The sequence below is a fragment of the Vidua chalybeata genome, chromosome Z, assembly GCF_026979565.1.
Source record: "Vidua chalybeata isolate OUT-0048 chromosome Z, bVidCha1 merged haplotype, whole genome shotgun sequence".
NCBI classification, from domain to species: domain Eukaryota; kingdom Metazoa; phylum Chordata; class Aves; order Passeriformes; family Viduidae; genus Vidua; species Vidua chalybeata.
The window spans coordinates 46,667,242-46,683,898 of NC_071570.1; the positions used below are offsets into that span (position 1 = coordinate 46,667,242).

The 16,657-nt window shown below is 41.3% G+C and overlaps 2 protein-coding genes across 3 annotated transcripts; one reads left to right on the forward strand and one right to left on the reverse strand.

The window, feature by feature from the left end:
• The first annotated feature begins 208 nt into the window (after nt 1–208).
• NANS (N-acetylneuraminate synthase) lies at nt 209–10,010 on the forward strand. 2 transcript variants are annotated; one of them, XM_053932639.1, is made up of 6 exons: nt 209–387; nt 1,699–1,926; nt 5,014–5,113; nt 5,367–5,521; nt 6,937–7,203; nt 8,269–10,010. In XM_053932639.1, exons 1-6 carry the CDS (start codon nt 256–258, stop codon nt 8,476–8,478), a joined length of 1,092 nt encoding a protein of 363 aa, XP_053788614.1. In that variant the 5' UTR covers nt 209–255; the 3' UTR covers nt 8,479–10,010. The 2 variants fall into 2 exon arrangements, with proteins under 2 accessions (XP_053788614.1, XP_053788615.1); XM_053932640.1 differs by having other exon boundaries at nt 210–387; nt 1,711–1,926.
• Nucleotides 10,011–11,209: 1,199 nt separating this feature from the next.
• Nucleotides 11,210–16,379, reverse strand: TRIM14 (tripartite motif containing 14). The gene is given in 5 exon segments (XM_053932626.1): nt 11,210–11,745; nt 12,814–12,906; nt 13,973–14,135; nt 15,174–15,407; nt 16,290–16,379. Coding segments are annotated over 5 exon segments (1,116 nt in total).
• Nucleotides 16,380–16,657: the final 278 nt, after the last annotated feature.

Here is a 16,657-nt window from a genome sequence, read left to right on the forward strand (position 1 = left end):
CGCGGCGCCCCCTGTCGGCCTCCCGGGGGCAGGTAGCCCTTGGGGAGGGAGTCCGCGGCCGCCGGCGGCGCCGATTGCTGCGGCTGGGAGAAGGCGCGGCCGGACCGGCAATGTCGGCGCCTATTGGTGCGACTGGGAAGAGGCGCGGCGGGGCCGAGAGCGGCAGTGCCAATTGGTGCGGCTGGGAAGAGGCGCGGCGTGGCCGGGAGCGGCGGCGCAGTCGCGGGCGAGTCGTGGGGCTGCCGCCATCTCACCATGCCTCGCGAGTTCGAGCTGTGCCCTGGGCGGCGTGTCGGCGGCGACCAGCCCTGCTTCATCATCGCCGAGATCGGGCAAAACCACCAGGGCGACCTGGACATCGCCAAGCGTATGATCCGCATGGTCAAGGTGCGTGTGGGGGGAGGAGGGTGAGCGAGAGCGCCGGGGCGCGGCCTGGGTTTATTCCAAACACAGATTGTCTGCAGGGAGACCCTTGCATTTGACTTTGATGAAGGGTCTGGAATGCTTGTCCTGTGAGGAGCGGCTGAGGGAGCTGTGCTTGTTCAGCCTGGAGAAAAGGAGGCTCAAGGGTGACATCATCACTTTCTACAACTTCCTGAGAGGAGTTTGTGGCCAGGTGGGGATCGGCCTCTTCTACCGGACAGCTAGTGGCAGGATGAGAGGACGTGGCTTCAAGCTGTACCGCAGAGGTTAAGGCTGGACATCAGCAAGAATTTCTTCACAAAAAGGCCGAACAAACATCGGCATGAGCTGCCCAGAGAGGTGGTGGAGTCACTCTTCGTGGAGGAGTTTAAGGAAAGACTGGACGTGGCTCTTGGTGCCATGGTGTATTTGACAAGGTGGTGTTCAGTCACCTCAAGGACTCGATAATCTCAGACGTCCTCTCCAGCCAATTCATTGTGTGATCTTGTGTCATGGCTGCAGCCCCCAGCTGGGGCATGAGTTTATGGGGAATTTAGGAATTATCAGGTGGCTGCTGAACCGTCTCTAATGAACCTCCAGTTTGACTTGGTTGACATCAGACCTTTATAGCAGTAAAGCTTGTGTCATCCAGTAAGACAGCTAAACTGCTTTCAAATTTGATGTTATATCCATTAGATAGAAAATCACACATCACCACTGCTTGGGGCATGGTGTATTCAGTTCTGTGTAAGTGGAGACTGCTCTAATCAGGATATGTCTTCAGTGTGTGACTTAAAATTAATTATTTCAGGAGGTGTTCCAGAGGTGTCTGGTGCTAGTGATGTGATCTAGTATTAACTGTGGTGATGCTGGGTGGATAGTTGGACTGAATGACCTTAAAAGTTTCTTCCAGCCTTCATGATTCTGTTTCAGATACATACTCCATGTTCCACAGAATCCTGTGTCCTTTTTTAATGTAAAATTATCAGTGACAGCTAATCTGGGAAAAACACTCCAGAAGTCAGCTCTTTGAATAAGCATCATGCATAGCTAAGTAGTTTGTAGGTTTAATATGATTTCTCTGAACTGCTGCTCTACTAAGTGTATCAGGACTTTGAAACAAAAGGGTTCATGTGTGTGTAGGTCCACAGTAGCTCTGTGTTCATTACTGTTTCTGTGATTGCCCTGATGATAATGTGAAAACTCCACAACAGATGAGCACATCAGTTATTCACTCCTTGCCTTCAGAGTTAGGTGAGTGCAGATTCACTTGCATTTCCATTCAGTGTGCACCAGCTTGTCTTGCAGGACTGTGGAGCAGACTGTGCTAAGTTCCAGAAGAGTGAACTGGAGTACAAATTCAACAAGAAAGCCTTAGAGAGGCCCTATACCTCTAAACACTCCTGGGGAAAGACTTATGGGGAACACAAGCGCCACTTGGAGTTCAGTCATGACCAATATAGAGAGCTAAAGAAGTATGCAGAGGAGATTGGCATTTTCTTCACAGCTTCCGGCATGGATGAGGTATGTAAGCCATACTGGAATGAAAAGGGGAGTCTGACTGTTGTGTCTGTTGGGTTTTACTTAGGTGTGATAGTTCTTACAGAAAAAGAATATATGGACAATCAATTTCTAACTGAGAGACCTAGAGTAATTTGCCCATTCACCTGTGTCTCTACAATGGTTGGCTGAATATTTTGGAAGACTTGCCACCTGTGTTGAGATACATATACACAGTAAGTAATATTAGGGACAAGGCTTCATTTTGACCTTCAGCAGTTGGGGCTTTGAGAGAATAGATCAAGATGGCAATCAGACTGCTCTCTGGTGTGTTGGTTTCAAGAATATCAAACTTCCTTCTGTATTTAAACCAGATTCCTTTCTTGATCTAATCCCTCTTATTTCCCTCTTTTTTTCCTCCCTCCTTATTGTTTTCTAGATCCCCTGTGGTCTTTCTAAGCAGCAGAAGTGTTTACGCCTCTATTTCTTTTACTAATCTCATGGGGGGGCTCAGCACCTTGTCCTATCACTGCTGAATTATTTACTGATTTTTGCCAGTGGGTTCTTGAACAGTCAGTCACCAGCTTCACAACTCCATGAAACTCCTGCTGCTGTTCCCCCTTAAGACATGTATACTTGTAGCTGTTGCATGTCACTTGCCTCAGAATAATGATAGTGACAGTATTAACAAATGCAACATACAGTTGATATGCATAAGCTGTAAAGGTCAGGTAACACTTCAACTTCAGTATAGATGAGAGATTACAGATTTATTTTTCTCTGTGGCCTAGAAAATACAGAGAACCAAATGGAAAGAGACCCTACCAGAAGTAAGCTAGCCACTCTTGCATATGGCCAGCAGAGCAATGTCCCTGGCTTTCTGGAAGTAGACATATCCAGGATAGGACAAGGATGTGATTTTCTAAATGTTTTAAGGCAATATATCCTGTGTTTCACTTTGCAATCAGAGACAATTCCTGATACATCAGTGTTACTTCTTCTCATTTGTTCTCCCTCTTCATCTGACGATAGACAAATATGTTTTGCGTATATGGTAATAGCTCAGTGCCATGGATTCAGAATTAGATCTGTGAAAAGAGAGTGTGGTGATGTTTCTTTTATTGCTGTCTTCACATCTAGAAGACCTACTGAACAGCATTCACTCCTTTAAGAAAGGAGTAAATGAACCCAGGAGTCTTGGACTTCTGTATCTGGGATCTTAAAAGACCCATGTACCTTTGGGGAGGAAAAAAACCCCCACATTTCTTCTTTGATGTTAAAACCTCTGGTTTCTAAAGGCTGTAGTGCAACACAGAACACCTTTTGTAGGCAGCCACTGAGATCACTTTCTGCTGTTGAGATCCCTCTTTTTCTCTGCTGTGCTCCCTTGTATGTGGCTTTATCAGCTAATTAACAGAAGTGATACATGTTTGTGCCTTTTTTGAGCAGTAATTACATTACGCAACTCCTAATATTTCTGGTGGCGTTTCTGCAAGACAGGGGTTTGGAACCTAAAATATTGCATAAATTGACATAAAAACTCTTTAAGAATACATTAACTCCTGGAAGTTTTTATACATTGAGTTCTGTAAATTTAACATAATCTCTGGAAGTCCAGTTATGTCAAAGAGGTTAAATTGTGTGTTTAACTATATGAGGAAATTATTTCAGTGATGTGTGAAATAAATAAAAAAGCCTATTAATAACTTCTTTATCTATTCTGTTCCAGTGTGTACTGGAGACAAAGCAGGATCTCATTGAACCACTCCCTTTAATGTCATTCCTGTTATTTGAAATTACTTCCTGGTTCTTGAATCTCTTAAAGAAGAGCTGCTAATTTAAAGAGATATTTACCTAATGAAGAGTGGCCTTAGATGCAAGGTCTACCTGTAATATTTAATTTTTTGTCATCTCCTGAGATAAGATCTGTGCCATTTTAATATAGAATACTAATTGTCTTTATGCACAATGCATCTGTATAAACTATACTAAATAGTTAATAGAGAGATGTTATACATCACGGGTACAAGAAATTTAATCTCCATCATCCTGATGATAGAAAAATGAGACCGAATAAGATGTGATTATCTTCGTGGACATAAGCATTCTTTCTCTCGCATTAAGTAAATGTAACTGCAGCAAGGAAAGAGCTGAAGAAATTAAAAGTGTTTGTGAGTGGTTGATCAGGGGCATAGGTAAAATTTCATTACTTTCTCCAGAGGTGAATGGAGGATTTAAATACCTCTTGCATGTGATAGATTTGGAATTTAAATTTTCTTCCAATAAAGTGCTAATTTTTAAAAGTCTACTTACTGATGTAATACCTGTTTTCAGGAAGCCTCTAATAATTCTTGAATTGTCTTCAATATAACACTCATATTTTTAGACAAAGGCCAAGTATAATTAGCATTTAAATAAACAGTTTTATAGTCTTTGCTTTGGCATATTTTATCGTCTAGTATCTCCCCTTAAAGCAAACTAATTTTGGATTTCCCTTTTTGGGCACTTTTGGGTTTTTTTTCTGGTACTTATTTAATATACTCATACAAGTTTCAGTGTGATGAATCTATTCTACTACCTATAGTCTTAAACACTCTGTGGCTTAATATTTCTGACCTGCAGGACATGTGTGGCAGTGAAACTGTCTCCATGCTTGTATCACATTTCTTCTTCAACAGGCAGACTTCCATCTGCAGGTAGTTGCTCTCTCTGGTAGTGTTTTAAAAAAGAGAGAAAAAAGCAAGAATGTCATGATAGACAACAGGTTCATCTTCAAGCTGAGATGGAGCTCCCTAAGCAGCAGAATGTACAGCTGGTGTGACCAGAGACTGCCTTGAGACAGTGATCCCAGTCAAAACTCTGCACTAAAATAGAAGTACGAAAGAAGGCATCATAATTATACTTCACCTGGAGGGAAATCAGAAACTAAAATTGTCAAGATAGCAAATGTTACTTCAGGAGCAGTGTTTTTTGGGAAGATGTCTATAATACTGACCTGTTTAATTAAGCATTGCCATGTTAAAAGGTTGTTTATTTCCAAACACAATAGTTATTTATCCCTTTATCCAGCTGAAGTGGAGTCTTAAAACACAGTGATTTCTTCTCCTGTAGATGGCTGTGGAATTTCTACATGAACTGGATGTTCCATTTTTCAAAGTAGGATCAGGAGATACAAATAATTTTCCATATTTGGAAAAGACTGCAAAGAAAGGTAAGCATTTTCTTTGAGCCATCTTGGTGAACATCAGTAGTTCAGTTATTACATTTTTCCTCCAGTTGATTTTTGGGAAAAAAAATCTGAAGTTTCTTTTAAAGAAACTCACCCTCAGACTTTGAAAAAAAAAGTTTTACCCAGCATTCTTTTCTAGTTTTACTGAATTAATTTACTTAAAGAATTTAATTTAATCTTGGGTAGCTTTCTTGTAGACCTAGGACAAAACTTGTGCATATTTTCTAATGGCTAGGTCGCCCAATGGTGATTTCCAGTGGGATGCAGTCGATGAACACAATGCATCAGGTTTATCAGATTGTGAAGCCCATAAATCCAAACTTCTGCTTCCTGCAGTGCACCAGCGCATACCCACTTCAGCCAGAGGACGTCAATCTCCGTGTCATATCGGTCAGTGAGTAACCCAGAGCATGCTGTCGGTAGGGTAGCAGAGAAGGGTGGTGTCCTTTTATGAGATACACTTTCAGGTCTTAAGGTGTGCTGGAATTAGCTTCTGTGAAGTTACAAGATGTGTCATGTTCCTCTAATTCACACTGAAATAAAAAGATCCACCAGGTCCTTTTTTAGCAGAACTCATCTTTAAGGAATATGATAAAGGATATTGCTGGAGTATTCACAGTTCATCAGAGGAAAACATGACATGTTAACAGGTTAACACTGTGGTTTATAATGCTAAGAAAAATCATGTAGACTGTTGCTGTTAAGAAGGTGCATGAAGTGAGAATGTAATTCTAAATAGGGAGCTAGACCAGAATTTTGTTAGAAAAGTTTTGTGGCAAGCACATTTCTCTCTCTCTCTCAGGATCTTTTATTGAGGTGCACAGAGAGAAATGAAAGAGAAAACAATTTCTATTTCTGCTCCTTGTTTTTCTCTTGTGGAATGTGCTTGGAGAATTGTTTACCCAGAGTGAGCGCTTGGTTGGATCATGATGGATTGTTTGGGCCTGACGGCCAATCGGATCCACCTGTGTCTGGACTCTGGCGAACAGGGTCACGAGTTGTGAGTTGAGATGTTAGAGAGTTAGCTATGATAGTTAGAGAAAGTAGCATGTAGTATTTAGTATCCTCTTTTATATAGCATATTAATGTATTATAACATAATTATAATAAAGCAATCATTCAGCCTTCTGGAATGGAGTTAGACATCATTATTCTTCCCATTGGGTTCACCGACATCTACAACAAAGTTTCATGTGACTATCAGAGCCATGAAGAAAATTGATTTGACCCTACTGTAGTTTCCTTCATTTGAAATGTTACTTGGATATGCTAAATAGTGATGTAAGAAAGTTTTCCCAAACTGTCCAGTGCTGAAGTACTACCTTAGATCTATGCACACATAATACATTTTTTTTAATAGAATGCCACATGGCTGCATTTAAGTGCCTTTAGGATTTGGTGACTGTTCTCTATGCATGGATAAAAAGATTGCTTCAGATTTTAAATACAATGTTGAAGAAATATGGTTTGGATACAGATTAACCAATCCACTGGGTTCTTGGATAAAAACAGGATACTATTACTGTTACATAAACTGATACAGGCTTTGAAGACTTTGAGTAATAGAACTGAATTAAAAGGAGAAACGTAAATTGTAGATGAGAACATGCTGCCTTTTTCTTGTCAGTATTGATAATATTAGTCAAATTTGGAATGTGGAGATCAGTAATGCAGTGACTTGTTGAATTTAACCAACTGCTTGTTTTATGGCACAGTATTTATCTACTGCAATTACCACTGTTAAATTTGCTTTGTCTTTGAAACTGCTACCTTGGTAATTCAGACCAACTCTGTCGTGATTCAAGGCATATCAGTCAGCATTTCCTGATATCCCCATTGGCTATTCGGGGCATGAAACTGGCATAGCCATTTCAGTGGCAGCTGTTGCTATGGGTGCTAAAGTACTGGAACGCCACGTGACTCTCGACAAAACATGGAAAGGAAGCGACCACCAAGCATCTCTGGAGCCAAATGAACTGGCGGAGTTAGTGAAAGCCATCCGTACTGTGGAAAAAGCAATGGGTTCTCCAGTCAAACAACTCTTGCCCTGTGAAATAGCTTGCAATGAAAAGGTAACTTTTGATTTTGGTTTGTGTAAACCTGCAACTAATTTAGACCTACAGCTAATAACTCTATAGTCAGAAAAATAGCTTGTAAATTGTTTATTGCAGTAGTGTTTCTGCCTCTGCACTTAAAAAATTTCACACTGCATAATGTTAGCAGTTTTGATTATAATAGAGTTCTATGTTTATAATCCAGTGGTTAACTAACTTGAGTAACAGCATGGAATCATTTAGGTTGGAAAAGACCCATGAGGTCATTCAGTCCAACTTAACATTGCCAAGTCCAACCATGTATGTTCCTAAGTGCCATGTCTACATGTTTTAAATAACTTCAGGTATCGTTTCTCAATTTCTTCCATGTTCTAGACTGTTTGAGTGCTTGATCACCCTTTTAGAAAACAAAATTTTCCTAGTATCCAGTCTATGCTCCCCTAGCATAGCTTGAGCCATTTTCTCTTGTTCTGTCACTTGCTGCCTGGGACAAGAGACCAACCTCCACCTGACTACAGCCTCCTTTCATGGAGTTGTAGAGAGTGATAAGGTCCCCTCTGAGCCTTGTTTTCTTCAGGCTAAACAACCCCAGCTCCCTCAGCCACTCTTCAAAGGACTTGTGCTCCAGACCTTTCACCAGCTTTGTGGCCCTTCTCTGGATTCACTCCAGCACTTCAATGTCCTTCTTGTAATCAGGGGCCCAGAACTGGACACAGGACTCGAGGTGTGGCCTCACCAGTGCCAGGTACTTGGCAATAGTAATAGGAATAATATCTCTGTGATTGTATATGAGCTGCTTTTACACTGAGCTAAAATACCAGTCATTCTAATCAGATTCCCTCCATTGTGATTTTGAAAAATTCCAGTGAGCCACTATCCAGTTTCAGGAAACATCTGCATGTTCCTGGCAGCTTAATTACAGTGAAAGTAACCATCTAAATTAATCTTGGAATAAGTAATGGAGAAGGCAGTTCTACACAACCCGTTCTGAAATAACTGCAGAATATTTTTTATCCTTTTTTGTTATACTAAGCTAGCAATAAATTTAACTTTAATATTGTTTTTTTTCTCCCTTTCCTGTAGCTGGGAAAGTCGGTAGTGGCAAAAGTGGCAATTCCTGAAGGTGCAATATTGACCCTTGACATGCTGACGGTGAAGGTGGGAGAGCCGAAGGGATTTCCCCCAGAATGCATCTTTGATCTGGTGGGCCAGAAGGTTAAAAAAAATATTGAAGAAGATGAAACCATCACTGAGCAAGTAGTGGAAAATCATGTAAAAAAAGTGAAGTGCTAAACCAAAGCACTCCATTCCATATTTCTCAATGTACTACCATGCAACGTGTTTGAGAATAGCAGCATGGTAGATTAGAAGAAAGGGATGTAATTATGAGGGTGCAAACAGGTTAGAATTTTCAGGAAGTTTTAGAAGCAAGGGGATATAAATTATGAAGATTTTATTAGAAATTGTATAGCATTGTGCCTAGGAAATGCCATGGTCCTCTCTTGTCCATTTCACTTAACCTAGATTAATTTGGAGTTCTGCCAAATAAAGGACCACAGTCTGCTGCTTTCCAGCTTCTCTTTTCTGTTAAGAATACAGTAAATCATGAGAATTTTATCTACACTTGAATTGTTCTAGCTCTGTACCTTTTCATACTCCTCTCTTTTCTGCCATTTGCTGAGCCCCTGTGATAGTAGGACTTTGATTGGAGGACTAATGATTGGAGTTGAATACAGATAAGTAAAAGTTCACATACCCTGAACTGAAAACTACAAATACAACCTGGATGGATTTATTTTTAAGATGAAAGTCTTAAAAGTGTCATGATAAAACAGTGGGTTGCAAGAATCTGTATTCTGTGGGAAAATGGGCTTCTTGAGCAACCTAAGTTCTCAGGAGACAGTACAAGGAAAGGAAGCGTAGGGATATATGAAAGGTTCCATTTAAGGGGCAAGAGAGCCTTTTGTGAACTGAAAGACCAAAAGGTAAGCCAGAGAGATTGAGCAGGGAAGAAAAGCAGATCTGAGATGAATCAGTAGAAATAAGTTTAACTTATGCTTCAGAAATTGTGTAAAATATCTATTGCAAATTGAGTGAAGTCTGGACTATTAAGTCGATTCTGCAGAGCACTGGGTGCCTCTCTTTGGACCTGGGGGGCAACTTCTCAGGTAGGAAGCCAAATGCTGATGAAGTTGAGCAGCTTTTTTTTTCTGTACTAACCAGCAAATCCTCTACATTGGGGTTTTTCTCCCAACACTGGTGTGTGAGATGGCTGAGGCTGACTGCCTGACTACATCACACCATTATGCTTCAGCATGATGGTCAGTACACGCTTTGCGTGGTCTGCTCTTGCATCCCACGGTGCAAGAATGGAAATGCAATGCCACTCCTATCACCTGCTGCCTTTCCCTGTGACCAGAAGGGAGCCATATAGCAGCAGCTGCAAACCATTCATTTTTCAACTACCTTGCTTAGCACAGAACTGCTTTGCAATAAGTCATCTGCTTTTTTTCTGTGGTGGAATCATTTACTAGTGATGGTTACTTGGAACTTGCTACCTTTTCTTCGTGAGTTGGTGAAGTATCTTGAATTTGGTGGTGAGTGGTTTTGTACCTATAAACTGTTTACTTTCCAAATGTTTACCCTTGTGCATTTCTGAGGAAACTGTATTCATATCTTTAAATGGGGAAGCAGAGTCATATACTTCACCATATGTGAGCTGTGACTGATGCAGCATGCTTGCCTTACATTAAAAAAACTACTCAATTGTTAAAAGATTTTTTTTTCATTTCAAATTTGAAAAATAAATTTAGCTTATAAAACAAGCTCTTGTTTCTGCATTTCAGTCTATGGTCAGACCTTGCCTTTGCCAGCACTGGTGATGAAGGGCCTTTAGTATTTGAACACTGTAAGATTACCTGACCAGTGTCAAGTAGCAGTGCTTTTTCACTCTGGGCTGGTCCTGGAGACTGCTGTAAGCAAAAGCTCCAGAAATTTCCAGGACTTTAATTAATGTATTGGTGAGGGGAGAAATATCCATATACAGAAACTTGCAAGCTGTGTTCCCTAGTTTGAATGATGCAAATATGAATGCGTATTTGCATTCATATCCTAATATGAATGTTGTAAATTGGACACAAAGATAAATGGGCTACAAATGCATTTCTGGCCTGGTGTTTTTATTGTACCTGTGAGCCCTCCAGACATTTCATCCTCTGTTAGGGGTTGTACACAGCTTTTTCTCATGCTTCCACTCAATGGAAAGAATAGGGCCACCCAGAAGTCCAATTCAGAGCTTCTGTCACATGTAAGAGCAGCTAGTGACTATTAAATGTAGCCACAGAAGCTCCAACATCAGAAGAGACATTTCCAAGAGTCAGTACCAGACTTTGATTTTTCCAAGATGACACTTAAATATGAGCTAATTCACTTAGTGCATTTATTTTCCAAATGTGGCCTTGTCAATAATAACAATATGCAGTATATAATCTTGAAGCTTGAATCAAACTAAACCTGTTGCCATACACAATTGCAGGCTCTCCAGGCCGATGAGAGGAGGGAGTTCATTTAAAAAAAAAAATCAAAAAGTCAATATCCATGTTCCAGTCTGAGTTGTAATATGTTTCTTTCAACCTGACTTCTTCCACTTTGCGAGTTGAAAAATACTACATGCAGCACTTCAGGTGGTACAGCAACACCATTTATAAGTCAAATCATCTTCCCCCATTGAAAAATACATTGGTCTTCGTGAATTTACTGTTACAACTTGAAAAAGTACAACAGTATTACATACTGCACTTTGAGTGGTATGTCAACATCATTTCTAAAAGTCAGGTCACCTTCCCTCATTGAAAAAAAATACACATTAAAAATCACAGTTGGTTTTCTAAACTTACGTTACCTTCTAAAAGCATCATAATTACAACTTTAATACAACAGAGATGAATTCATTAGACATTCAACAGAGATGAAGTGGCATTAGTAGAAAAAGCATGAAATAGTGGGCTTTATTTCACTTTGTTTCTTACGTTAGTTTGCATGTTCTAATGGACCCTTCCCAGAGTCTCAGGGCTGAATAAATTGGTTCTGTGAACTTGCAGCAGAAGGTGTGCAAATGAGCCATGTCATCGCTAACATTGTAGAATGAAAGGATTCCTGACTCATAATCTAGAAAAATGCCAATGCAATCAGGATCATCTTGTATCAGGATGGGGATTCTTTCTCCCTTGTGAAATGCCCAGTATTCAAAATCAGACTTCTTAAGGCACCAAGATGCTCTATTCCAGCCCAGTTGACAGGTTTCAGAGTCTCCTTTCCTGCCAATGGCAGGGTAGGCTGCGCCAATCCACCATCCTGCTCCAGCCCGAAGCAGGTCAACCTCCTAGTAATGGCTCCCAGAAAGGAATGCATCTCTGCTTAGCACTTGCCATAATTTATCAAATCTCTGGGGACTACAGGGGTAAAATATTTTCCTCCAGCTACAGCTTACTTCAAGACAGTCATCTGACAACTTCAGTCTTGGGTGAATGCTGTCGTATTCCCAGGTTGGTGATCTTGCATCTGCAGTCAAAGCCATAAAGATACTTGCTACATTTCTCATGACCCTTGGAAGAAGTCCAAGTTTTAAAACACCTGCAGAGGAACCCACACTTGGAAGTGTCTTGGGACAGTCAGAAAGCCTGCAGTCCCAGGAACACAGGCTGGAAAAGGCCTGCCAAGGGGATCACAGCAGGGCACTAACATTGCTGCCTCCACACCTTTGTGATCTGGGCCAACCATGGTAATGGGGACCTCAGCCACAGCACCAAGGTTGCTTTACATTTAGGGTTAGGGCTCAGCCAGAAAGGCCACAGGTCCAAGGACATTGATCTGGAAAAGGCATTCCAGTGTGAGCAAGGCAGGGCCCCAACATTGCTGATTCTACATTAGGTAGGGATGGGATTCAGCTAGCCAGATCCTACAGCTCCAAGGACACTGGAGCTGGAAAATATGCCAAGTGCATAAAGCAGCGAACCAACATTGCTGTCCCCACACCTTTCTAACCTAGGGCACCAATGTGATGGGCACCTCAACCACAGCATTAAGCTGCCATTTGGGCTAAGATCAGGATTCAGAGAGCCACAGAGCCTACAGCTCCAGAGACACTGGGACTGCAAAAGGTGTGCCAAGGGAATCACAGCAGGGCACCAATACTGATGCCTCCACACATTTCTAATTTGGGTCACTCATGGTAATGGGATAAGGTGAAGTCATACACAGAGAGTTAAGAGTCCCGTGGTCTGTTCAGCCTGGAGGAGACTGAGGGGAAACCTCATTGCAGTTCACAACTTTCTTGTGAGGGGGGAGAGAAGGGGCAGACACTGATCTCTTCTCTGTGGTGACAATGACAGGACCCAAGGGAATGGCCTGAAAGATCTGTCAAGCAAGGTTCACAGAACCCCAGAGTGGGCACTAGAACAGACTCCCCAGGGAAGTGATCACAGCACCAACCCTGACAGAGTTCAAGAAGCACTTGGACAACACTCTCTAGACACATGGTCCTGTGCAGGCCCAGGAGTTGTACCCTAGTGATTTCTGTGGGTCCATTCCAGCTCAGTGATTCTAGAACTCCAGCATAACCATACTTACATTTTAAGAAAAGCAACCGATCAATAGGAGTCATGGTTTTCAGCACTGTCCCAGGCTCTTTCTTTGCAGGGGGATTAAGGCTACTGAAAACATCTGGGCAAAGATGAGAAGGAACAGCTTAGGGAGTCTGCCAGTTTTTCAACTATCATTTTCCAACTTCACGGACAAACTATGTTACTTTTTCTGAAGAGGGGCTACTCACTCTGTATGCTTTCAGTGCTCTTTGTATAGCATGGAGATGCTGGATTAGTGTTGCCACAGAAATTCACAATTGAGCACAACACCATGTAATCAGACCTGATTCGTTTAAAAGTAGCACTTATCAGATTAAAATAGGCAGCTGAAGATAGCTGCAAGTGCTTGCTGTAGAGCACCTCCACCATGCTTTCTAGCACTCCTACACACATCCTGCAGTGGTCTTTCAGATCAGATCTGACCATATGCCCCAGCAACCTGCTAGAGTCTTGTCGGTGGCAATTCTCTGATAAGGGATTAAAAGGCAGCTGGGTGAAATGTGATGGCCACTGTTGCCTGCTCACTCAAAGAGCAGCAGGATTTTCCCATGGTTATTTAGTTTTGTGGCTCTGTGCCCCATTAGGAAAAACTCCTTGCCTTAATCATGCCAAAGGTCATTTAAGGATGAAGTAACAGCTCAAAGACAAAAGGATTTCTAAATAGAACATGTCAGCTCAGCTTTACAGTACCAAAAATCATCAATTTTTTTCAGACTGAGGCAGATCACCAGGTACATCAATTAGAAAAAGTTTTCAAATTTTAGAGGTACCCCAATGCCAGAGCACCTACATTCAATTGTAAGTGTAATTGTAAGTAACTGAGAGAATACATAAATTCGATAGGTGTGATGTTCTGCATTAAATTGTATTGAAATACCTGATAGAACTCTATCAGTTCTATCTGGGTGGGGGGGGGGAAGAGCCAGCAGACAAACCAAAGATAATTTTCAGGGTTGGAAGAGAAATCTTACGTTCCTAAATCACCACTGCTATAACAGCATTACACCCATGCTGTCAGAAAGCAGTATCCATGCCTGAAACACTGTTGTTTCTCCAGATTATCTGGTTAAAAATCCTGTTCTTACTTAAAAAGTACACTTTATTTGCAAAGAGAGCAGAGGAAAGCAGTGCACTCTCCCAGGTACCTTCTTTAAGCCGGTCTTCCAATAGTTTCTGTAGAATGGACTGAAGAAGTCTGATGAAGTGTTTATAATGGTTAAGTAAGTGTTCAAACGAGAGAGGTACTGGATGCCACTTTTCTAATGGGTGCCTGGATTCCTTAATTTCCTTCTCAATTTCTGTGTACTTCTGAGGGCAGAAAGCCAAACACTACAATTAGCAGAGACTGTGACTTTAAAGGACATGAAAGGACAGCTCCCATACACACATCCAGAGCAAGGACAGTGCCAACACTAGGTAAACCTATGGGCCATAACTGGCAAACTTTGCTGAGATCAGCCTGCCTTTTAGCTCATTAGCCTGCCCATTACCTCCTCCTGCCAGTGGAGCCACACCAGACACGGAGAACCCAACAGCTATCATTAAAGAGATCCCTCCAGGATGGAAATTAGTTTAGCCTGGCCAGGACCCATTGTGGGAAATCCCATCAATGGCAAAATCAAACTATAAAGTTTTAAAAGCAATCTGAAGAATAAAATCCAACCTCCCCACAAGAAAATCTCCACAAAATCACAAAGAGCACCTCCTGTATGGAAGTATGTTGCTAGCACACACAGCAAAATGCCAGGGCCATATCACAGCAATGGAAACTCAAGTCTGACACATTACAAGGATGCAAAAATGCTCCAGAGGAATCATCCTGTAAGAAATTGCATCTTTTGTCTTATGTCAGGTCATAAGCACATGGCAATACAATCTTTCCAAGGAAGGTGAAGATCATTATCTGTAGGCAAAAAGAACAACATTGCCCCCTCTGGTGAAGTGGAGGCTTATGGTGATTAGGATTTCTTGCAATTAAGGAAATTACATATTTTAACTTCCCTCCTGAGGTTTCCCGAGGGCTGGCTTTTCTCATATCTTCATATTTCACTGGACAAGAAAGACTTGATACAGCATTTGTCTTCAAGATTAAGAGACATGTATCTGTCTTTTCCATCTGTGCTTAAAATTAACATGAATTTCATACATACCTGAAATCCATGCCATAGCAGGAAGACCTAATTAAGAAAATCAGGAACCAAATTTGTTCACCAAAACACCAACACAAAGCAAATTAAAAAGCACTTAGGGAGATGCTGCTTACATACAGAAGGATCTATAGAAGACATCACTAGAGAAATTTAGGACTGTCAGGGTAGGAGGTAGAAAGAGAGCATACAATACCACCTCCAGCAAATTAATAGGATCACTGTCCTGTTGTATTTGTCTGATCTGATGTGTGAAGGTCTCTAGGGCTGCAAGCTGTTCTTGACAGGGCCTCAAATGCTGATCATGTGTTTCCATGGCTTGCTGAGTCTTTTCATCAATTAAGTTTTTTGCCAGACTCTCTTCTTCCCGAAGAAGTAACTGAAGATCAGTCATTTTTTCTGACAGCTGCTATTTAACCATATCAGCATGGGCCTATGGATAAAGCAGAAGAATGTCTCCCCCCTGCTGAACCATAAACATTTCAGACATTTCTCTTTCAGGCTTTCAGTTCTATGTTTTGGTTGAATTTTATGATTTTCTCCATCTCTTCAGAAACATGTCTCTACTCCTTAAGGGAGCACAGACATGATCTACCTGCTGATGTCTGGATGGAAACGAATGAGGGAAGATTCCAAGATGCCTATTTATGTCAAAAAATCTGTTTTCAGCTGGAATTAACAGGGTACCAACTGCAACAAGAAGCAGACCTTGTCCTTCAGTAGCAAGACTTTGACTGCTTTTAAAGCAAGCCTGAGACATGTAGCTGGTAGGAAGAGAAAGGCTCCAAAACAAAGCGGCATCAGATCAAGTCTCTAAAGCCCCCTCAAGTTCTTACTGACATTTCTGTAACAGATCTGCCTAGTGATGTTCCTTAGAGCAGAAGTCATTTCATGCTCTATAAATGAGATGCAGCTTAGCATACATTCCCATTCTTAAGACAGAATCAGCAGAACTGTTCTTGTGTTAACTCTGAATCCAGAAAATTCAATAATGCAGTTCAGTGCAATACAAGAAACATAAGTGTAGCCAGAATAACATAGGCAGCTGGGGCTACCCACTATTCCTCTGCATAAAAATTTCACCCTTGGTCTTCCAGAGATGTTCAGCTGATCAAAGAATGAAGTCTTCGGAGACTCTCCCTTTTCCCTCTCTTTGGTAGTGTAATATATCATGATGAATACAAGGAATACATTCTTCTCCTGAGAAGTAGAGTAGCCACCCAACAGATGGCTGGGTCTTTGCATAGCTACAGAGAAAACAAAATGTCTCCCCGTGGAAAATGACCATCCGGTGGAGAACGAAATCACACTTTACCTTCACATCATTTACAGCCTCCTCCATGCTCCTTCTGTTGCCATCTTCTTCCTCTTTTCTCTCTTCTAGATTCTTCAAACACAATGCCATGAGTTCCTATACAACAATGGAACAAAATAAAACACTCTTTCATAACAACATCTGTAAAAACTACAAACAACTCTCCAGCTTGATTACCATATAGGGGGGCACTGAATACTCCATTTCAAAATCAGAATATTTTGAATTGGAAAGTGAAACTCTTAAACAAATGGCCTTTTACGAGGCTTATTAAGGCCAGTATAGTGATGAACCATAAGGATATCAGCATTTCACCTGGTGGTTATACTGGTAAGGTTTAAACAGTTGGGCAAATTAGCACCACCTTC